The 23,351-nt window shown below is 48.0% G+C and overlaps 1 protein-coding gene across 7 annotated transcripts; it reads right to left on the reverse strand.

Moving 5' to 3' along the window:
• Positions 1–10,401: 10,401 nt before the first annotated feature.
• Positions 10,402–23,309, reverse strand: LOC116941076 (cyclic AMP-responsive element-binding protein 1-like). 7 transcript variants are annotated; one of them, XM_032951689.2, is made up of 8 exons: positions 23,189–23,309; positions 17,510–17,600; positions 15,784–15,861; positions 15,483–15,583; positions 15,186–15,325; positions 14,684–14,851; positions 14,081–14,231; positions 10,402–11,610 (listed from the first exon to the last, which is right to left on the reverse strand). In XM_032951689.2, exons 2-8 carry the CDS (start codon positions 17,579–17,581, stop codon positions 11,454–11,456), a joined length of 867 nt encoding a protein of 288 aa, XP_032807580.1. In that variant the 5' UTR covers positions 17,582–17,600; positions 23,189–23,309; the 3' UTR covers positions 10,402–11,453. The 7 variants fall into 7 exon arrangements, with proteins under 7 accessions (XP_032807580.1, XP_032807576.1, XP_032807579.1 ...); XM_032951685.2 differs by having other exon boundaries at positions 15,718–15,861; XM_032951688.2 differs by having other exon boundaries at positions 10,402–12,693; positions 15,718–15,861.
• Between the last annotated feature and the right edge of the window lie 42 nt (positions 23,310–23,351).

A 23,351-nucleotide genomic window follows, 5' to 3' on the forward strand; every position in this document is an offset into this window, starting at 1 on the left:
GGAGCGGGATGTGCATTGCAGACACGGGAGCGTTGAACTGCGTGCGTGTGTGCCAGGAGGTATGCGTAGGGCATTAGGCGTGAGTGAAGTTCTGACTTGATGCCTCATGCATGTGGCTTCATACTTGTATCTCTCTGGGAGCGGCAGTGCAGCGGTTAGCGCTACGCTGCGCTACGAACCTGGCGACCCGGGTCAATTCCCGCTCACGGCCAACACCAGTGACGATTATCTGCACCGGTCATGGGCCTCCCCCTAGGTCGACTCAGCCCTTCTTGTGAGTGCTTTGTGCGGTGTGCGAACATCGTCACTGGGGAGACAAAGGCGGCTGGGCGTGGTGTTGGTCACCAACCCCCTCGCGTGCCATGCCGGCCTTCATAGGTGCTCGCTAACAGCGATTTTCCACAACAGCCCATTATGGCTATACGGGGGATCTGTGTCTTTGTAGCTCTCTCTGGGGTGTGTGGCACCGTTAGAGGTGCTGCCCGCATCTCCCTGCGTGTGTGAGTTCGTCACGTGTGTGCAGTTACAGCGGCACGACGCGAGACTTTTTTCCTTCCCTCAATTGTTAATTTTCTACCAGAAATCCGGCTAACTTCATGGTTCACCATGTGGACATTTGAAGGAAGTTTCATATAAGATCGATCACTCACAGAGTAGAGTTAAAGATGAAGTAAGACATCGGAATACAATTGGTATTGAGTGCACTCACCGAATGAAGTTTAATGTAGGATCAGACTCTCACGGAGTCGAGTGTAAGGGGCCGTCCATAAATGACGTCACGCGATTTTGCACGATTTTTTACCCCCCCCCCCTCCCTCGTCACACGGCGTCACAGAAAGTCAGACCCCCCTCAAATATGACGTCACAAAGCTCTGCCCCCCACCCCCCCCCCCCAAAAAAATATATAAAACATGCTTCAAATCGCTTTAAACTATTGTCATTGTAGTGCGTATTAAATGTGGCGCTGCACTCTGATGTTGTAGGAGAAAACATTTATTAAAAAGGTATATTTAATCAAGTAGAACGTGCTGTCTATATTTATTCAAAGTTGCGCATTTTGATGTGACGTCACATTTCTCAACTCCCCCCCCCCCCCTCGTCACACATCATCACAAATTTATGGCCGGCCCCTAAGATGAAGTAAGACATCGGAATGCAGGGCCACCCTAAGGAGGGAGGCTGTACCCGAGCGAGCGAGTCGCCTTGGCTGGAGCTCGCCATCGCCACCCCAAGGCCCCTCGCAACCACGGCAGCCCTCGCCGGCTCGAGCAGAGGGGAAGGGAAATCGTCAAATGCCATCTTTAGAAGAAAAAACAAATTCTTCTTTATTTTTAATAAAATAATTTGTGATTGCGATCTCGGGACTTTTGTTTGCGGAATTTCTGTCCCCCCTCCCCCCATCCCCACGACCCCGACCCCCCTCTTCTCTGATCGGTGCTCTACCGGGCTCGCGTTGAGTTGAAATAAAAACAATTAAAAATATATAATCTAATTTATCATTGCACATGTCGATAAAAGTTACATGCAGCTGTGTCAAGTTCGTTTCCACCGCTGCACCTAATTACTAATTAAGTAAGAGGGTTTTATATAGGGATGAGTTGAGGGTTTTGTATGGGATGAGCCAAGGGTTCTGAGTAGTTGCGAGTGAGCTGAAGGCTGCCCTGCAGGATGATGCTTTGTAGAGGATGACACGGCGGGGATTCAGATGAGATGTTGTATACGCGCTGCGTGGAAGCATTTGAGGGTACTTTATGTGATGGCTCAGTTCAGATACTGTATATGTATTGCATAGGTCGCGATGACTGGTCAAAACAGGCTGCAATGAAGCCGGGACAATACGAGCATCTAGAACTGAATACGGGACTACATTGGCAGTTGCACATGAGCACATATAAATTATCATCTTCGTTACCACTACCTTATAACATAATATATAACGAAGAACATATAACAGGCTGATTAACTTTATTTTGAGCAGAGGGCAGAGATTAACTTTGTTGAAGATTGGACGATACGCTGCAGTGTCTAAAGCACTTTAACGTCGACAAATGACCAGATTTGCATTCGCAGGCATTGACGATAAACACCTTCACTCTTTGAAGATGCGGCTGCGTTGGCGGTAAAACCGGTGCAGCATAACACCCCGCGGTTCTCATGAAAAAAAGTCTGAAATCAAAATCTGAACTGACGATTTCGCTGTTGCCCATGAAGTGAGCTACAGACTGGCCATGTTTTTGTTTATTGCAGTGCGGAGTTAGACTGATGGCCTTAATCTTAGATGTCTTGTGGTTGTTGTTGTTGTTGTTTGACTTGCATCCCACTGGGATTTTTGCACACAGCGTTGGTGTACGGTGCTATTTAAGGAATATTCTGATGTTTTTTTCCTGGATTTTCTGTTTGCACAATCACACAGTCACTTTAAGATGGTTTCTTGTTCATGTTTTTGTTTTTTGTTTGTTGCGGTTGCACCCGATTCAAGAGCCGAGTGGCTCACAGGGCTATACCAAATAAATGGAACGATGAACTATCAGAAGTTGCCGTCGATTCAGCGGCAGCTGATTTCCCCATTCGAACGTGCGGTGGGGGGGACAACAACAGGAAGTCTTAATCTGACGGTGCCACGGTCCGCGAAGAAACGAATCGGGAAATGAAAATTAGGAACCGTGCGACCCACGTCTAGGGCACGAGGAGTGAAATGTTGCCGCTTTTTGGGACACGGAGCAGCCAATCGTCATCAGGCTGAGTGCTGCCGTACGGCAACAGACTGTGACGCTTCCTCGTGTTCAGTCGCTCGTTGTAACGTTCCTCTTCCGACTGCTGCGACATCACGAGAACTTATTTTAAACGCACCACCACCACCACCGCCAGGCCGCAATATTTTCTGACCGGGTTTGCGAATCGCGGGAAAATAAATATTGCAAAAAAATGGCTTTTTTATATACCGCACACCACCGATGTCCCGCCAATAAGTTGATTTGTCGCTACTCAATGAGCCAATAAGTTGATTTGTCGCTACTCAATGAGCCATATTTTAATCTTCATGAAATGACCGTGGTTGGTGATAGACATTGGCGGGTTTTTTTTAACCAAAAATCACAAGTAACATTTGCCAGCAATGTATAAATTGGGCCCAGTATCTCATGGGAAACTGTTAATTTCAACTTTATTTACGGTTTCTAAGGCACTGCAATGTAAAGTGTGATAACCATAATTCCAATCGATTTAATTAAATTTTCTGTTATAAGACAATGGTAATGATGAATGCAGTGTTTTTTTTATCTTATGGTTGTACCCGTGACACAGATAAAGCTGATAGTTTATGCAAATACAATTCTAATGATTTGTTGGGTGCGTATCGCTGATCTCACAACTGCTTCTGCGCTGCGTGATGCTGGAGTAACGCCGGTGACAAGACACACAAGGGGACTTGAGCCAGTGATTTTACACCATGTACCACTGCAGTCATGCTGGATCCAGACATGCAAGACCAGTCAATAATATTAAGAATGTAATTTCTTGAACTCTGTATAATTACGAGTGTTAAAATGTCTGTCAATGTTTTGTGTTTACTTTGTTCACTGTTAACATGTAACTTATTAGGTCAACTTCACGAATCTCGATATTAACTTATGCATCAATGCTTACACGTGCTGAGTCTGTTGCTTGATTTTAAAACGAATATTTAATTCAACGGTGAACGTCAAACGTCCATTCAACCACGGTGACGAGCCAGGTGCCACGGTGGCTAGATGTTAACTACCTCGCCGAGTATGCAGGAGGTCGTGGGTTCGATCCCAACCTCGACGCCTGTATATTTGTAGTTCGCATTATCTCCCCGTGGTCGCGTGGATTTTTCTCCGGGTCCTCCGGTTTGCCCCTCCACATTTAGAAACATGCGTTTAGAGTATTTGGCTGCTATACACTTCCACGTGATAAGACACTTCGTTGAACTATCATTTGTGACCAGGTCCCTTCTGAAAAAGAGCTATATAGCTCAGTGGGCCTTACCTGGTAAAGATAACAAGTTATTATATGGCTGTTGATTCACGTATTTCCCCCCATAAACGGTGCAAACTACACCCGGCATGGAGGGCCCAGATTGTGTGCTCGCTAATTGGCCTCGACGCTTGCACGAATCCCATGTTTGCATTTTGTATTTGCACGCACGAGCTACCCACCCGTGTGACAGAGTTTCTTAACTGTACATTCACTCGAATAAAAAGAGCGCTTGATTCTCACGCTTAGGACCCAATTCACTCGGAAGAAGACATCGACATATCTCGTCAGATGTCGCCCGCTGAGCAGTGGTTGAGCCTGCTGAGTTGCTCGGATGGGCGACCACCGTGCTTGCAATAAGGGGCCGTCCATAAATAACGGCCCGCGATTTTAGACGATTTTGACCGTCCCCCCACCCCCCCTAGTCACACGGCGTCACAGAAAGTCAGAGCCCCCCCCCCCTCAAATATGACGTCACAAAGCTCTGCCCCCCCCTCCCCAAAAAAATAAAACATGCTTCAAATCGCTTCAAACTATTGTCATTGTAGTGCGTAGTTAATGCGGCGCTGCATTCTGATGTTGTAGGAGAAAACATGTATTAAAATACTATTTAATTAAGTAGAGCGTGTTGTACATATTTATTTAAAGTTGCGCATTTTGGTGAGACGTCACATTTCTCACCCCCCCCCTCCCCCTCGTCACACATCGTCACAAATGTCTGACCCCCCCCCCCCCGCCTAGGTGCGTGACGTCATTCATGGACGGCCCTTAAGCGTTAGAGGCTGTAGCGATACGAGGTAGGGAGAAGATGGACAGTCATCAAGCAGTGGATTGACAGAGGGCTGGACATGCACACGATCCAGCAAATCTGCGATCCAGCTCAGGCACCACACACATCACCCCCCTTCTCAACTCCTCACCATCCCTTTCCGTTTCTCTCCACCTCGGGCGCGGATTCTCGACCACGCGGTCTCCGCTCAGTGCGGTCCCTGGCTTTCAGAAAGGGTGGATGGTGCCTCCTGGTGGACGCGCGGCGGAATGACAGCGCGCGTGGCAGCGGGGTGGAGGGTTTGTGTGAAGTGCAGGGTGGAGTGCAGGGTGGAGGGCAGGGTGGAGTACAGGGTGGAAGGCAGGGTGGAGTCTGGGCAGGCTGGAGACAATTGAGAGTCGTAGCATAACTTTTGCCACGGAGCAGAGCAGGAGCGGGAGGTGTTAGGACAGGGGACTGTTTATTAAGCGCGTAGAAGAACCACCGCAATCTAAGCCGTATTCACCATCATCAGCCATGGTCGATCCACTGCTGGATGAAGGCCTCCCCAAGCCGCCACCAATTCTCACGATCCTGCGACGTCATGATCAGAGGGTCCAACGGATTTCATTGCCGCCGTCGCTGTGGTGGTGGATGCCCTCTTGGACGCGTTCCGAGAGGGCGTCCACCCATCGCTTGGCTGCTGCCACTCGCTCCTGATTGTCGACCATCGCCCCTCGTTCCTGCTAAGCCACGACGCGCCCTTGCCCAAGCCTCCCGCACTTCCGATTATTCCGATTAGCACGGTTGGCTACGTTCGGTGCGAAAGAAGCTCAACATACATCCGCACGTGCACTCGTTGTCTTCGTAATTTGAACGATGTCGTCAACACAAGTAAAGCATATTTTATATTTTCATATTTTAAAACTGCTCTCAAGAGCCGCTCTTTCGCGAGAGCCGTGACAAGCGACACCAACGCACAACCACGTTCTCGAATCCGCGTGCTCCTCCTCCCCTCTCTCAATGCCCAGTATCCACCGGCTCCACGAAACAAACGCACGCACTGCCACGCTCGCGCGTCACCCCAGCGCTTTGCGCGCCACCCGTTCGAGAGAGGCTGGGCGGACGTCACGGCTGCGTCCCGCGAGAAGTTCACGGTGGACATTCCATCTCTTATAGAAATAGGTTTCACCCTTTTAACTGGCACAAAAACTGACACCTTTATTCAAGGCATAATGTTTGCAATAGCCACAACACAAGCAGTCAAAATGCAAACAAAAGAGACAACTCTGACAATAATATGCACTGTCCTTGAATTTGATTGGTCCACACCCGAGACGGCTTTTCTTAGAGCCTAGTCTCCACTGGTGTTGGACCAGAAGACGCCAAAAGGCGTACAACTCAAAAACAGCGCACTATCAGAGTATTGAGGGTGAGCATTTACATTATGAGACCTCCATCTCTTGCCAACATTCCATCTCTTGCCAACATTCCATCTCTTGCCAACAGCCGCCCGGGGCGGTGGTCGCTACGACGCGTGGCCTGTGAACGGCACCGTGGAGGCAGCAGCAAGGGTTGGTGGATCACGACACTCAGCGTTGTGAAACTTCCTCGTGCGCGTCGTGGAGGTGCCATACCCTGGCTCGACAGGAGAAAGGCAGCGCAGCAAGTGGGATAACCGCCGGCTGTTTCCAGCTGGCCGAGTGTCGCGCCCTCGCGCAAGGCGGTGGCTGTCTCCGGGTGCTCCGCGTTCCTCCCCACGTGGTATAATAATAATAATAATAATCATCACGACTCGTCATCAATTGGCCAAAATAAAAACCCAATGCAGGAGCCACCTGAAAAGGAGTCTTAGGACTGAGTGTGGTTTTGCTGGGGTCTCCGCTGAACGGGAACGCTGGAGAGCGCCTTCAAGTCGAGATGATATTCGGCCTACTCTTCCACGCTCTCGCAGACGTCTCGGTCAGAGGAAATGATACTGGTAGGAACCTCCTGGTTACACCACCAGCCCACAGGGGATTATTGCGTCCGTCCGTCGTGCATCCAAAAATGGGAGGGGTGGGGCTGGGTGGAGAGGGGAGGGTGGGGAGGGAGGGGCTGGGTGGGGGTAGGGCTGGGTGGGGAAGGGAGGATCGGGGAGGGGCTAGGTGGGGGGTGGGAGGGCTGGGGCTGGGTGGGGAGGGGCTGGTCACCCCGTGGTGCCCTTATAAAACTCAACGTTTAACCTACTCACGCCGGCTTGTGCCCGCCCTCACAGTCGGGCATATTTGCAGAATACACCACGTGGTGCCGCCGTTGACCCTGGCCATTGACCGAGCAACCCGACGTTCCTACCAGCTCCCTCCGCAGGAATGTGTTTTAATTGGGGTCAAAAAGTTTAACTCAGTTTACCGACTGCGCGCAGCCGGCAGATGGCGCCATGGGCTCGCTGTCACGCGCGGCCCGGGGCCTCTCGCGCCGTCCGCGCGCGCGTCCATCAGCGGGCGACTCCTGCACCACGCTCGGAATGTGATCAACTTCAGCAGCATCATCGACGTGTGTGTGTCCTCGAGCACACACAGGTGCTATAGGCTGCGGCTCGGCAATGTTATGAGCAGAGAGGTCAGTGCAGCAACATCAATTGTTGTACTGCACGATGACCACCACCACCCCGTCTATGCTCCCCGGCTTCACGAGCGCGCCCTGGGCAGCGTGCTCGAGGTTGACAGAAGGGGCTCGACGCGGACTTGGAGATGTTGCGACTGGGGGGAGGAGACCGCGGCGTGGGGGGCGCGGGAGGTCACTCGGTGCCGGTCTGCTCGTGTCCGCGTTGTCACCGCGAGTGAGATTCACGGCACCGCGTGGCGGACAAGAGGAGGCGTCTCCGTGAGTGAAGGTGGCCGAAGGCTCCGGCGCACTGACAAAGGTCGCCCGGACAGCCACGGACGCGGTTGTGGAAAGAGCACAACGCCCTATTGATTTATTTATTTGGGTACAACGTATGGAGTCTCTTGTACAAAGGCGCTGGCTGTGGTTGTTCCACCTGATGAAGATTCATTGTGTTGCGATCGAAACGTCGTGATTTGTTTGAATTGATTTCTACCTACGCGACTTTTCTTCTGAAAGAACCAAAGAGTAATACATTATTACGAGTATATATTAAGGCCAGCACGTCGCACGAGAGCGTGGCCAGCACCACGCACAGCCGCCTTTGTCTTCCTCCAGTGTCGGTGTTTTTAACACGAAGCACCGGGTACTCATTTGAGACTGCGTCGACCTCGGGCAGGGCAGGCCTCGTCCAGACACGCGTCACCGATGTTGGCCGTGAGCAGGAATCGCGCCTGAGCTGGGTTCGTAGCGCAGTGCCGCTCACCGCTGCGCCACCACCACACACCGCGTGGAGGACACACGGAGCACCCGGAGCAACACCACCACCACCACGCATAACGCTCACGAGGTCCACACGGATGGGTTTACGAAGCCACGTGCTGTAGCTCCCGTCGCCTGATCATCTCACATCCCAGAGGGGCGTGAGAGCGTCACACAAATCACTACGTGATCCACCAACCCCCCTTACCAAGTTCTTTATCGCAGGCGCGCGCCACCACGCCCGGCTCGTGTCGCACGCGTGCGACACGAGGGGATGGTTTCAATCGTGGCCGCGTCTCCCTCTAGCCCAATACCTTCTGCCCCAGGTGAGCCCCAGGTGAGCCCCAGGTGAGCCCCAGGTGAGCCCCAGGTGAGCCCCAGGTGAGCCCCAGGTGAGCCCCAGGTGAGCCCCAGGTGAGCCCCAGGTGAGCCCCAGGGCTCCGTGTTACTGTGGCCCCCTCTCGTCCAGCCTGGGGGGTTTCCTCTTCCCCGACGCTGCGCGCGTGACCCCCCCCCCCCCCCAACGGGGGTTGCGAATCGCTCAGTGGCGACCCTCGGGGTCATGTGGCGGGGGGACGCGGCTGAGGTTAATGAATACAATCTGCTTGGTGAGCTGCATGCGAGAGATTTGTGTGTGGGGTGGGTGGGGGGCACGCCGGGGCTGCGGAGAGCTTGAACGCTCACAGGGCGCGGTGTGGACGCACCCTGCTTGGCTTGCGTGTTCTCACGATGGCCTTCTTGTTCCACGGTCTTCTCGACAGCAGTTGTATGTCAAGGCAGTCTACCACCCGACAACTAACCAGGGCCAGACACGCTTAGTTCAGGGTCATTCAGGGTCACTGGGCAATGGGGTGTGGGTGTGTGGGCAGACAATGACGCAGTGTACAGTCCTGTCCCAATCCACTGCTAGATGAAGGCCTTCCCACGCCTTTGGGACAAGGCAATTGTTGGACTGCACTTCATCACGCTGTTCGGTACGGCTTGCTTCTGGGGGGTAGTGGGGGGCTGCCAATAACCGGGTTTAAATGTCACTCGCCGTGGCTGGGAATTGAACTCAGGTGGCCGGGCCCACAGCGCCATCGCGAGGGTTCGTCAATGACGGGTTCGTCAATGTCTCTTTATGGTCGCTGTTTGTTGGTGTTTGTGTCCTACAGATCAGCTCTGACCTGCAGCGCAGATGGTGAGGCTGAGAGAAATTACAATCGCGAGATCAAACGAGCATGTCGGCTCTCAGTGAGAGGTCGCTACTTCTCCACTGGTGATCCTAAGGTCTGGAGATTCTCCACCCACTACTCGTCCTATTCAACAATAATTTACTTCTAGATTTGAAGCTTTCGTGACTGCAAGGATCCATACTCTTTGGTTCTATTCGGTAAGGTCACGTACCACAAGTGGCCGAAACGTCGTGATTTGTTATTTTATTTTTACCTACGTGACTTTACCGAATAGAACCAGAGTAATAATTTACTTCCCCCCCCCCCTCCACCAGGAGAGCCACACTGAGTCATGGGACTCTTTTTCAGGACGGTCCTGTATGGGGCTTTTATTCTAAGACGTTTTGAGTCGATTAAAGATGTTTATTGTACACGTGGTAGGAAACCGGAGCACCCATGAGGGGGGGGCAACACACTTTCCCCATACAGATGGAAACAGATGGCGATTAGTAAACTTGGTGTACTGCCTTCTTCTGGCGAGCCAGCACACGGCACCTCCTCGATGCCCACAACGAAAAAAAAGAGAGGCTTTACCCTTTCTGGCATTTTAAGAGGTGTTAAGATGTTCAAACTCCAAATAGAAGCCTATTGCAGGGCATCGAAGTCTGCATTAACCACACACAGCACTGGTGGCAAAACATGTGATAATATATTGTCTTTGAAACTGATTGGCCTACACCAGAGACAGTCTTCTCTTATGGCCTTGTCTCACCACCAGTGTTAGACCAGAGAACAAAAAAAGGCGAACAGTCCAAAGGCAATGCAACTATCAAAACATGAATAGCTCGAGTTGAGCAGTTATATCGATGGGAATTTTGTGCCAGTATCAAAATTACGGCAGCCAAGTCTGGCATTACTGGACAATAAGTTCCCAGTGAGCATCGTGAACATACACCTGATGAAAGCCGCACACACCCCGAGACAAAGCACCCCTCAATCGAACACCCTAAACGACACTCATTCACCGAGACCTTACCCGCTATCGTCACCTCACACCATGACGAAACAACTGCTCACTTCCACATTCTAAGCAGACAACTGTTGTTTGCACACTCCAAGCACTAAACCCACCCGCATACCGCCATCAGACCCCCCTCATCACAAAAAGGATTGTATTAAAAGCAATACGCGGTACAAAATGGGTACAAGTTAAGCCAGGTTACAAAATACAGCAAAAACCAGAAATTGAGAATAAAATAAATACGAGTCTTTTAACGTAACAGATCATACGTTCTATTAGCTACTGACAAAGGGAGGAATTTATTTTTTACCAATTCCAGTGTTTGTCAACACTTAAAACGACACCAAATTTTAAAAGGTCACCGTGGACATGAAGGAATGCAGAGCAAGGGCAACATAGAACCAACCATTGTCCTCCTATTTATATGCATGGCTTTGGCTCAACGCCCACAGTTCAACGCCCCCCCCCCCCCCGCCTGGGAAAATCATGAGAATGGAGCCTAGAAATGCCAATTGTTACTACACACAGGCCAGGCATATGAATGTCCACAAACATCGTACATTGCAGCTACAATTGCCACCAACGATCGACTGAAATTATATCACTGCCCTTTAGGCCCTAAAAGACAATTTCAATTAAAACTGGGACTGGTCTTCCGTTTTCCACCCTTTGCGCAAAAAGAGCTGTGTCAGATGTTCCTGGACTCATTTTTGGCATTCTGTAAATAGATGCTTTGGAAACTTTACATTTACGCAAATTAAAATCAATTTACCGCAAATGCAATTTTTTTTTCATCTTTACTGGCTCTAAAATGTATACAAAACAAAGTGCGCTATGGGTAAGCCTCACACGTAACCAATTCCTCAGAATAAAGCCATGAAACCATAACGCAGCCGGCACCCCTGTATGCAAGCCGGGAATGTTTCTTATCCCACATTCTGATATCTGTACAAGAATTCCAGTCAATTACCAGGGCCAAACCACACATCCATAGAACCCATAATACACACGTATATTGATTTTAGGCATTCAAAAAGAATGATTGTAATATTCAGGGTCAGTTGTTTACTTATACGATATTTCCAATTAACTCAATAAATAAAGTTCACACTTGACAACTCGAAGCGTTGTTTTGGACTCCGGGTGATTGCGGGCTCGATGCGAGGTCGCGCAACTACGGACAACTTCACTGCCCAGCGCTGCCAGGATTCAAACGGAACTGGTTTTTGAGCCCCGACAGCTCATCCAGCAGCTGCTTGTTCTGGACCTCCAGCACTTCCACGCGGTTCTCCAAGGACCTCACATACTCTTTCTTACGCCGGCGGCATTCCTTGGCCGCATCCCTGGGTAGCAGGTGGCACGTGCGCGGACACACACGTACACAAACACGCACCACGGACATGCTAGGGCTTGGTGGATGCACAAACACAACGGCACGGGGCAAGGACAAATCGACATTGGGCCCGATGGACTCCAGGAAAATACACCAAAATATACATACATATATACATGCCATTGCAGCAGAGGCTTCCATTATGTGGCTTAGGTGCATCATATCTACACCAACAACAAATAACCACGTCGTAAAAACACATCTCCGTGAGCTAGGGAAGCCTTCCTTGGAAAAGCAAAGTGAACTGTCGCGCACACACATGCCATGCGACCTATCACTTTCCTTCCTCCCTGTCAATCACAGACGTGGGGACGTGCTGGGCACACTAACACCTTCCTGTAAACAACCATGCGGGATAGCACGGGCACGCAGAGCAAGCAGGGTCTTGGATGGTGCGCACTGGGACCCCGAGCTAAAAGCAACACGGCTACACGCTACTACAGGGAGAAAACAAAAAAAAACGTATTCAGTAATCAGTGCAATTGTCTACTGTGAATAAAGTTAACACTAGTTTCTTTTTTCTTCCTAAAAGCACACACGATTAAAGTCTTGAAATAACATTGCATGTTTAGACAAGACAGAAAAATGGTATACATATTTAGCAAATATTAACAACAATGAATAGCCTAATTGTTGTTAATATTTTTAATGCAGCTGATAAATATGCCTTAATTAAAACGTACAATATATTAGGTTATGCACAACTGATCACTCGGCTAAAGATTTGTACGAGATTTTGCCTCGCCAAGTACACCAATTTGTGAATATGATCATAATGCAGTAACGATGTATTATTTACTCTGGATACAAAAAAGCGGCCTCAGTGCCCATGAACGGATATAAAAAGAGCTCCGCCCCACATTCCCCAGCTCCCGGCCTCGTTACGGGCTACTCGGCTTTGTGGCAGTAAAGATCTTTGAGGGCTTTCAGCTCCTCGATCAGGGTTTTGTTTTGATTCTCGAGAACGGTCACGCGGTTCTCCAGGCACTTGACGTACTCCTTCTTCTTCCGGCGGCACTCACGTGCCGCCTCCCTGCGGACACAGGGACAAAAAAACCGGAAGTGCTGCGTCAGGCAGCACTCCTGTGCCGGCCGACACCACGACAGGGTCCACCTTCGCCTTGAACCTGTCGCCCACTGCTTTCGGATAAGCATGGCTGGCATTAGAGAGCAATCAGGGATTAATTCCGGGCCAGGTCGGCAAGCCGCGATATATTTCTGCGACCTGGCACACCACATCCAGGATACCTCTGGCTATGGCTACTAGCCACATGGCCTGCTCCTCCAGTCTACTTGAAAATATTCAGGGAGAATTCGAGCCCCGGGAACAATGACTTATCACCCATGACAAAACTTCTAAATGTTAAAATACTGTGTCGCATAATAGTGTTGAACTATACTCACATTTGACCATTTTTGTGATTGTTTCTCCCAACGATCTTCTAATTGTGCTATGAGATAAATAATATCATATTCTTTGGGCCTTTCGGAAAAGTCACGTAGATAGGCTCAAAGAAAATAACCCCCCAAAAAAGTAGTTTTGTAGTCATTTTTTGTTATTTCCTTTGAACCTATCTACGTGACTTTACCGAAAGACCCAAATAATTTTAATTCCTGCAGTCACGAAAGTCAAGGAATAAATAATATCCATTTGGAACTCTCACAGAGCAGCGACCTTTTATGTCCACATAAGCTGACATTAGAGCTACCTATGACAATTATATTTGCCTTTTCATTAATTTACAAACTTTTTGGGTAAGTGGCCTCACGTTTACCGCAACATAATGGAATAAAATTACATGAATGTAAGCGAATATTAAACTATGCTCAGCCACACATTATCTTACGTCTCTTACAGGCAAGGGACAGACGCTTTCTGTGAGGCACATCAGGCTGCAAAGCGGCAACACACATTTCACAAATTTCAAGAAAAAAGGTATTAGAATGTTAAGTCAACAAGAATCACAAGGGGGAAATGCCCAGCATGACAGTTTGGGGGTACTGCACACATTTAGTGTAAAATCAGCAACACAGACGACATGAACACACGGAGAGTTATGCACCTACCATCACAAGCAAATAATTTACAACTTAATGTGAACATCTTAATGAATATTTTTCTACATGGAAAACGTAAAAAAATTCGTGCATGCTGCAAAAAAAACACACGTGACCAAACAAAGCGTTAAACTAATCCAAGAAAGCCAACCAGAGTTTTTTTTGTTTTGTTTGTGTACACATTTTAAGATGAACCTAAAAAGAATTCACAGGTAAACTGCAAATTTGACTGCAACGTTTCTCCAACCTGCTAATCACACAGTAGCGTTAAGAGGGGGAAAAGCACAATCGCGAATGAGATGCAAGAGATCATTCGACAAAATGAATCATTAATTTCAGCGAAGCACTGCGCACACACGTACCTGTTTTTCATGAGCCTGACCTCCCGCTTGCGCGTGCCCTCCTCGGGAACCCCCTGCGAGCTCTGGATGGAGGCGGGCGACGTTGCCACGACCATGCCTTGTGGGATGCCACCCGAAGGCGTGCGGATCTGGTACGTCTCGCCTGAGGCCGCTGAAAGTCACACGGCAGGCCACGAAAACGGGACAAAGTGAGACAACAGCCTGGAAATTCTTCCACAACAAATGCCTAGTTTGGTTTAGGTCGACTAAAAAAAATATAATCGAGTACTTTTTTTGTGGTCGATTAATCGGGCCCCTTTAAAACTTGTGGCTATCCCCACAGCTTGCGTCCCAAAGGCAGGAAACCACGTGCCACGGTCAGCTTGACGCTGATGATACCAATGGCATCACCTAGCCGTGCCCATCACCTCCCGCTCAGCGGCACACGCGGGATAAGAGGCGAGAGTATTGTCGAATTATCCGATGTGTCGAGTGAACATAATTGATAAATGCTAAACGATTGCTTCGAAAATCTGATATCCCAGCTCGACTTTAGTTGGCAACAGGTCTTGTTACCGTTCTCAGGTAAGCAAGGCGGCTGTGTCACGGTCGAGGGGTACGTACATTGCACCACGACCTGGCTGCCCGGCATGAAGAACTGCTGCCCGTCGGAGGTCTGCGCGTACTGCACAATGGTGGCGCCCGCCTGCTGCCCTCCCGCACCGGCCATGGTGAGCGCCTGCAGCCCCTCTGCCCCGTTGATCTGTATTGCACCACCGCCAGCGATGGCAACTGCAGGAAAACACACGTGCACATGCAATAGATCAGCAAAACCCGCGTTGTTATCTCTACCTGCCCAATTTATCTAAGCATAGGCAGGGTTTAATTTCCTCCTGCATATTTTCCAGGTAACCGGCACACTGGAGGGGGCACGTGACTGACGACTAGCCACAGCCATTGTGAGATGTATACCGATTGTGGTGTGCCAAGAACAAAATTATTTTCTGGGTCGCCTAACTAGAAAGGCCTATAGTTTGTCTTCTTCACACAAACACATAATTGCTATCGCCCATATACTGCAATGGTAACCTAATTTACATATCAGGGTGTTATAATAATTACTTACAATACTGGCCAGTGCTGGTCTGGTAGATGGGTGTGGGCAGGGTCACAATGTTATTTGTGGAAGCGCCATCATCCTCTGCCTTCTCCTCGTCAATTTTCGGGACAGCCGCCGCATCAGAGGAGAGGTCGTTCAGGATCTTCCTGCATGGGGCAACCGAGAAATGAGGCAAATGCATAACTCCATCAACTCAAACGACACCACGAGAGATGGTCAAGAACTGTGCACCCCAAACTGCTAAACGAGAGCGCTTGACTGAGAATGTGGAACCGGAAGGCAGGAGAAGTGAGGAGTGCGCACCTGTATGAGGGCCGTCGAGAGAGGATCTCCCTGCGCTTCTGCGTGTCCGAGGAGCTGTCTCCAGACTCCTGCGACGTCTCGCCATCTGAAATTGTGGCCACCTGCAAACAAGCAGGCGGCCAGGGTGAAAGACACCCTTTGTCATTTTCAATCACAGAGAGAGAAGTTATCTTCCTATGACGAGTCACTCAAAAGATTGAGTGCTTAAAATAGGGTCCATGTTTACGCATGTCACCTGGATGGTTTGTATCTGTGGCGACTGGATGACAGAGGACTGTGCAGCCTGAATGACTGACTGCACCTGCACGGTCTGACCCCCGGGAAGCTGGACCAACGCCATTGTGGTGGTGCCTGCCTGTGCTACTTCCTCTGCTGACACCTGCGGACAGAGACAGACACCTCTTTAAACACAATACAGATGTATGGTGCATATGAATCAGACTGTGCACAAGAGATAATAAGCACATTAAGAGGCCATGCAGTAGAGGGCAATTTCCATTTTTTTTTAAGGCAAATGATAAACTTTGGCACGTCTGCTATGTCAAATGGTGTTAAATGAGCACAAATTAAGATCTACAGAGCACATCACATCAGTGATAATATTGACATATAACCTCGGTGACCCATATTGTGGAATACTTCTTTGAAGTCTGCTGGATGAGTTACCTATCAAAAATAGCTTCTATGGCCAATAGTCTTTGCTCGGGAAATAAACTTATGATTATTATTTTAAGCCGAATCGGATAAAGCAAAGCGACAATCAGTGCAGAAATCAACTGCTGCAGATGTGTATGGTAAAGGAACTACTCTGTATAGCTATCAATGGAGCATCAACTTTTAGTTCCCAAAAATACTAATACAGGAACTTGATGCTCAACACTTGAGTGCAGTTATCACATGTTCAATCGTAGCCGCTTAACTATTTATAAAGATTCAATTCTTTTACAATGTGGTAAACGTAGTGACTGCACGAGTCACATAATTCAATCCAATGTAATACAATGTATGAGAATTGAAAGTCATTCTTTTTTACAAGTGTGATTCCATGCTTGCATCCCGAGCATAAGAATTTGAATCGATGTCTTGTTGCATGGTTAGTCAGTTGCCTAATATAGCATACATGCACTTGAAGTGTAACAGCATGTATGCTGTATATGTCATGTGTGTGTGTGTAATTTATGTTAGTATGTATGTTTGTGACTTTGGATGTATGAGCGCAAGTATGTTTGCCTGGACGTATGGTACTGCACAAGTGTAGATGTACACATATTCCTTTTTCATGCACATTTACAGTCTGTTCTCCTATAACGCGGTAGTTGCGTTTCCTGAAATGTTTAGCATACTTCCCAACATGCAACAAACTTGAAATTTGGCATGTGGGTAGCTTCCAGACTGCACAATGCAAAAAGTATAAAAATAGACTTTTGTAATTTTGGGGGGGGGGGGGGGGGGGTGCGCAATAATGGGATATATTTTATTGCACGGCAAGTGAGCGGTGACGTCACATCTGTGATGTCGCCCGCATGCGGCAGTGTTACGCAGTGTGCCTGCTGACGTCACGCATCCCCCCCCACCCTCCGCGTAGGCCGTATATTAATCCAAGAAAAGAATCTAAGTCTCGAGTGAAACCAGGTAATAAAAGCTAGTAATAAATATATATCGGGTAAAGCACATTCTGCAATAACACATGAGATGCCTACGCAGGCTGAACTAAGACTGAGGCACGTGGCTAGCATCTAGAAGCACCCAGTAGAATCGACTTGTGTGATGCTAAGCCGAGGCAGCTGTACAATGGCTTATTCCTACTCGCACGACGTAGTTTTGTTCGCTGAATCGCGTTACATCCAATTCGCATCAGTGTTATAAAAAAATGTGTTCCCTAATATATGAATCGCATAACATCCAATTCGTGTTCTAAAAAATAAGTGTTATAGAACAGACTGGACTCTTGGAAGGAAAACCATTTGATGCCTCAAAAATGCTTCTGTAGGTTGCGCCACTGGTTGAGTGTTGCCGCGTCCCCATACCTGCGTGACTGTAACGAGCGTCTCTCCCTCACTTGTGCTCAATATCGCTGTCTCCTGCTGGCCTTCGGACATCTTAGGCTCCTTTCAATTCCTACTGGAACAGCAGCACACATTTATTGTTCTTTTGCGCTATGATCATGGGTGTAACCAGGACACATTCTTGTCTGACAGAATATGTTCTGGGCTGCGTGTAGTCTGGAGTAGGTATGCGAATCGTAGCCACGAGAGGTATGATGGATGTTGGTGTACCAGGCGTGGAAATATTCTCTGATCCGGGCAGACCCTTCTGAAATTAAGCCCTGACTGCAGCATTGCATTATGCCATGATATTTAAACTGATTATTATTAATATTATTTTGACGTGTTTTAAATGTAAATGTATAACTGGCATACTTTACAGTTTAAATTCAGCGGCACGCCCATGGAAGTGAATCGCTCAAAACAGCTCCCCAATAATGGAGCCTTTGCATAAAGATGTTTCCGCCGGCAGCTTCAGCTGCCTACTTGATATGAAACAATTAATTGCATCATTTGGGGTCACATTTCGATGAAATAGTTGTCTGCCTGTTACCATCTCATTTGTATTGTTTCTCAATATTTCTGTCTCATCTGCTTTTCTCCGGCACCGTCAACCAACATGAAACACTCGCGTACAATTTGCACAAAATATAAAACACATTATTAACTAGTATATCAGTCGACTGCCTACACACTGCATCATTTTACACTGTTGTACCTTATCTATAAGAAAAATAAGCCACGTGCAAGTCAGACCATTAACAAGTGCTGTTACCTCACTCCTGTTACTTCTGGAAACTTGCTGAATTCCCCCTACTGGAAATCTGTGAAAAGGAGCTTTATAGCACAAGGGATTCCTCCAGTCCAAATAATCTAATTCTACAGTCTACAATAGGCAGCATTACAAATCAACTCCTGTTCAACGTGGTTACATAAGAAAATCGATACCATAACTTTGTAACCTGCAATATCTGACCATATCTTCTGATCAAGGTTTGTATAGGGTTCAATTGTTTCATCGCATACCATTAGTCTTTAGCCTCACAAAAATAGTGGCATTTCAGCAACTATTCAAAATAATAATTTAGTACCCCAGTTGGAACCTATTGTCCTTTTCCAATTAAGTTGTTTTTAAATATTGTACTGTATACATGCTTTACCTTACATATGGTTACTTTAAATACAATGTATTACCAAACTTTTGGAATGACAGCTGAGAATTAATTGTCCATACGTGCTGTTAAAGTGCCAGCGTCTGAGACAAAATGTTCGTGAGGGCTTATTTCAGCCTGGTTAAACAACACCACACAGTTTAACTGCAGTACCAAGAAAATCCGCTACCTCTCCAAACACGATTGGCTTTGGAGAGCTATGGCGTTGTGCATTGGGCCATTTAATAGGCACAGCCTTAACCAAGCATTGGCTGCTACAGGACCGTTTTCAGAGCACCGGTATTTAAGCAGCAATAATGGCAAAAACGGCCGAGGTTTAAATACAACAGCGGCACCCACACTTATTTCACCGTCTTGTTTATTTTGACAAAGCGCCACCAAGTTATCAGTCCAGTTACAGGGGTTGGCGCATGTCCTCCATGGCAGTTCTGAAGGCCATAATTGAACCCTATGGCAGGACTGCGGGGTCCCATAAGCCCCCGGCTCTCGCATAAACTGTGTTGCTACTTCATTCTATGTGGAAGGCAAACGATACGGCAATATAATCCTCTCGACGGGCTCTACACGATGCGCTAATCAAAGTTTTGTTTCTTCTGCGGATTCGTCCTCGCTGCCCTTGGACAACAGAATGTGCGCCAGGTGGGTCGCAGCGTTTAAGTGCGCGGCGGGACGGAGTCGGCAAAAATTTATTAATATTTTTACTTCCGTTTATTCGGGACCCCGGGGTCCCGCCATAAGGTTCATGATGCACTGGAGCACAATCTCATACCTGTCAACTCCTTATAAGTGCTGCCTACCTTATTACAGACCAATTCAGACCTTACTGGTCACGCCGTGCCCTTATAAAGTTCAACGTTCATCCTACAAAGTCCCGTCAAAAGGGAGAAACACACTAAGAAAATGTTTGTTTTTGCCCGTATTGAAACGGCTGTAGGCCGTATGGGCCTAAAAACTCGAATTTCCCTGTACAATAATACGGGCTAAACCGTATGGGTTGACATGGTACGATTTGTTTTCGTGTCAAACTCTACCGGCAGCAGTGGATGTGTGTAGCGAGGTGCAATGCCCCCCCCCCATCTCTACCCCCCCCCTTGTCTACATTAGCGCTGGCTGACTGGCTGCCCTACCAATGCTGTCTACGCTGCACAAGGTCTCCTCCTCCCAACTCCCCCATTGTTCTGCTCCTACATTAGCGTGTTGCTAGTGCAGCTCGTATTGCTAGCGCGGATTTCCCCTGCCCACTCACTTTGGAATCCTTATACTGTATAAGCAGTTGAATTTGGAGGGCTTGCCCCCTCTTTTCTCTCCGCCTGATGAAGACCGCTTGTGTTGCGATCCAAACGTGGTGGGTTTTTTGCTTTTATTTTTTTCAATTTATTTTCAATTTTCATTTAATTTTACTATTTTTATTGTGGGTTTTTGGCTTTTATTTTCAATTTATTTGTATTTCATTTGAATTTTATTTTAGATTTGTTTTGTTTTTCTAACTACGTGACTTTACCGAAAGAACCAAGAATATGGTATGATAGTTGTCGACAAGTCACCGGCAACGGTTGTCCAAGCGTTTCCCAATGTAAAAAAAAATCCCCGTCGCTCCAAATCTAAACAAATCTGATTGACGTTCCCCCGCGCGTGCATGACATCACGCTCGAAGTTTCAAAAACAAATAAAAAAACGGCCTCATCCCCGCACAAGTGGAGTAACTGTGGTGGTGTGGAGAGATGTTGTGGTGGTGGTGTCACGTGATTGTGTGGTTTGATAGTGAAGCGGTAGTGTCGATGGCTTTCGATAGGAATTGTGTGCCTCTGTGCTATTGATGCATTTCAGCTACACACTGCTAGAGAAAACCGTCATCCCATTCCTCGCAAAGTTGCCACAACCGCTCAAGATTAGTAACGGATGCCTGCAACGATTTGCCATGGCATATCATGGCCTGGTGATTACCAGTAACCACGCGGCTGTTGAGGGTAGCATTGATTACGGAGGGACACGAGCAGGTCGCTTTGTGGAGATAATCTGTCGTTACGAGAATACACGGCAAGGGGAACGTTCAAATGTTGTAAGTCTTTATTCCAAAACGGCGGCGCCTCGAGTCAATAGCTCCCGACTTAACGGCGGCGTGAATGTGGAAACTTAATAAGAAACCTCGGTCTCAATACATATATTTTTTCGAAGGGTCCTCTTGAATGTGGGAAGATGGGCCAATTCCATTCGTATTTTATTCGATGCGAAAATCAGAACTCAGTGAAATGCCACGCTTACAACAGGGATGAGTTCCCCCAACAGCATCGTAGTTGTCCGCTAATTTATTAATCCCACTTGAATTTTGATTTAAAGCTTTCGTGACTGCAGGGATTCATATTCTTGGTTCTTTCGGTAAAGTCACGTAGAAGGGAAACAATAAAATAATAACAATATAAAACAATAAAAATTCTCACGAATTCCCTTCTACATGACTTTACCGAAAGAACCAATAATATAATCCCACTTGCTCTACTACAGCACCCTGCCACCACGCTGCCCAGCGAGTTTCACATAAACCATAAAGGGTGATCCCACAAAACCAGTCTCCAAAGTTGGATTTGGGGAAAAAATAAAGCATCGATACACCGATAAAAAATTGTTTCGGTACATCGATGCTGATCCCTCCAATGACATCGGAACATGGGGTGTTTTCAATTTAGTTTTTAAAGAAGTCAGAATTTGCTTTAAAACTATTAAATAAAACCGCTCATACATTCCTCGCACTACTGCAGATCGGGTTTTAACATTAATAACCTGGGAACGGCAAGTGGACGTTAGTTTTAGTGTTGACCCTGCAACAACAGATTTGTGCCATAGCGCGTGAAACATCTATTTTAACTTTCTCAAAAGTGGACTTAAAGATTGCGATTTAGGATTGATCATTAAACGACATCCTTGTAGCAATGTGTTTTTCTTCTCTAAATTATGAATCAATCTTTTTCACGATATCACCTTCAAGGCTAAGTTTGTGTTGAGTGTCGTCCAGGCACCAACATGTTTTACATTTCCAAACTATAAATGACGAGAAAAACCCATCACAACAGTATAATAAGAGGCTGGAAATAATGTTTGCCTGTTGGGATGGCTACATTTTCTCAACGTTTGAGCTGGTGGTTTGAATAAGGCCTTAAACATGTAAACTTTAGTGTTGTTAAATACTACTTTACTCAGGAATAAACATTTCTTTGGAATATCTACATAATACTGTTTGCAGAAAACGTGATCGAGGCGTTGTGGGCAATGGCCCTGATCTCTAAAGCGCATTTAGGGCCATGTGCTATGAAAGGACATTGACCGAAACGTCGGCTCATTTTCTTCCAAGGCAGTCTTATTGACGAATGTTTCATTATACTTCGAAGTTTTCATTTTAAAAGCATCCGAGTCTTCCAGACAGCGAATTTTTTTATTTCGATGTCCCATGCCTATTCCACAGCATTGAACGTGCGCGCCACCACGCCCCGCTTTTATCGTGTAATAAATACTGCTTAACAACATACCTTAACATTTAAAACAACAAACTTCATACGGAACTGAAACGTATATTACGGGAAATGTACCAATTTTGAGGGCCACGGCCCGTTACCTTGGCCTACTGTGGGCTGTTGTGCAAAACTATCACGACTGGAACTACACGCTTATTAAGCCCATCTAGTTTGCGAAGTGAATATCACTCATAGTAGTTTATGCAACACGAGTAAACGTACGCAGGAATAATAAAAAAACGTATTTAAGAGACGACCTGCATAGTGGTAAACTAAAACATAGGCCCAAATTTGCATAGTTTACAAATTACTCCGGAAAACGTAAGCTCCCTGTGGCAAAGAAACCGAAAATAAAATCCACGACTCTTACTTGGGCATGCGTGAACATTTTAAAGCACATTTCTTTTGTAATCTTTGGAAAACTCGTAACACAAAACAAACCTCAGCACTCTCATCAACCATTGCTTTAAGAGTGTAACAGGCGGCTGGGAAATTTCGTTATCCGTGGGGGGTTTTGTTTTTTAACACCCACAACAACGCGGCCGCCCTAACAACACGAGGAAGACGACGGCCAAGGTGGGGAGGGGGGGTAGAGAGGGGGTAGTGGGGGGTATAGTGGGGGGAGGGGGTAGTGGGGGGGGGTGGTGGGGGGAAGGGGGGGGCAGCCGCCCTCGGGAGGGAGCCGTGCCCAGGCGAGCGAGGCCGCCATGACTGTAACGCTCCACCGCCGCCCCCAAAGCCCCTCTCAACCGCAGCCGCCGCCGCCGCCGCCAGTGCAAGGCGGGGTGGGTAGGAGGAGGAGGAGGAGAAGAAGCAGCAGAAAAAAATGTCGCGTGTTTATCCCGTCCAACCGCCCGCGAGGGTGACGACCCCTCTCCCCTCCTCACGAAAGAACCCCAGAAAACCATCGCGACCGACGCCGTTTCCCGCCCGAAGCCGAGCACGGCGGCGAAGCGGGCGCCTCCGTCGCGTCGACTACGTACCCGCCTCGTCAGAGCGACGCAGGGCGCCCACTGGCCACCGCCGCCATACGTAGCCCAGACGTCAAGAGCCGCGTCGTCCCCGCGCGCGATCACAGCCGCCACGCCCCCTTCACGCCCCCCACACCGCCCCCCACACCGCCCCCCCCCCCTCTCTCTCTCTACC

This window comes from Petromyzon marinus, chromosome 10 (genome assembly GCF_048934315.1).
Source record: "Petromyzon marinus isolate PM22_M1 ecotype Great Lakes invasive population chromosome 10, UKy_Petmar_22M1.pri1.0, whole genome shotgun sequence".
Taxonomy (NCBI): domain Eukaryota; kingdom Metazoa; phylum Chordata; class Hyperoartia; order Petromyzontiformes; family Petromyzontidae; genus Petromyzon; species Petromyzon marinus.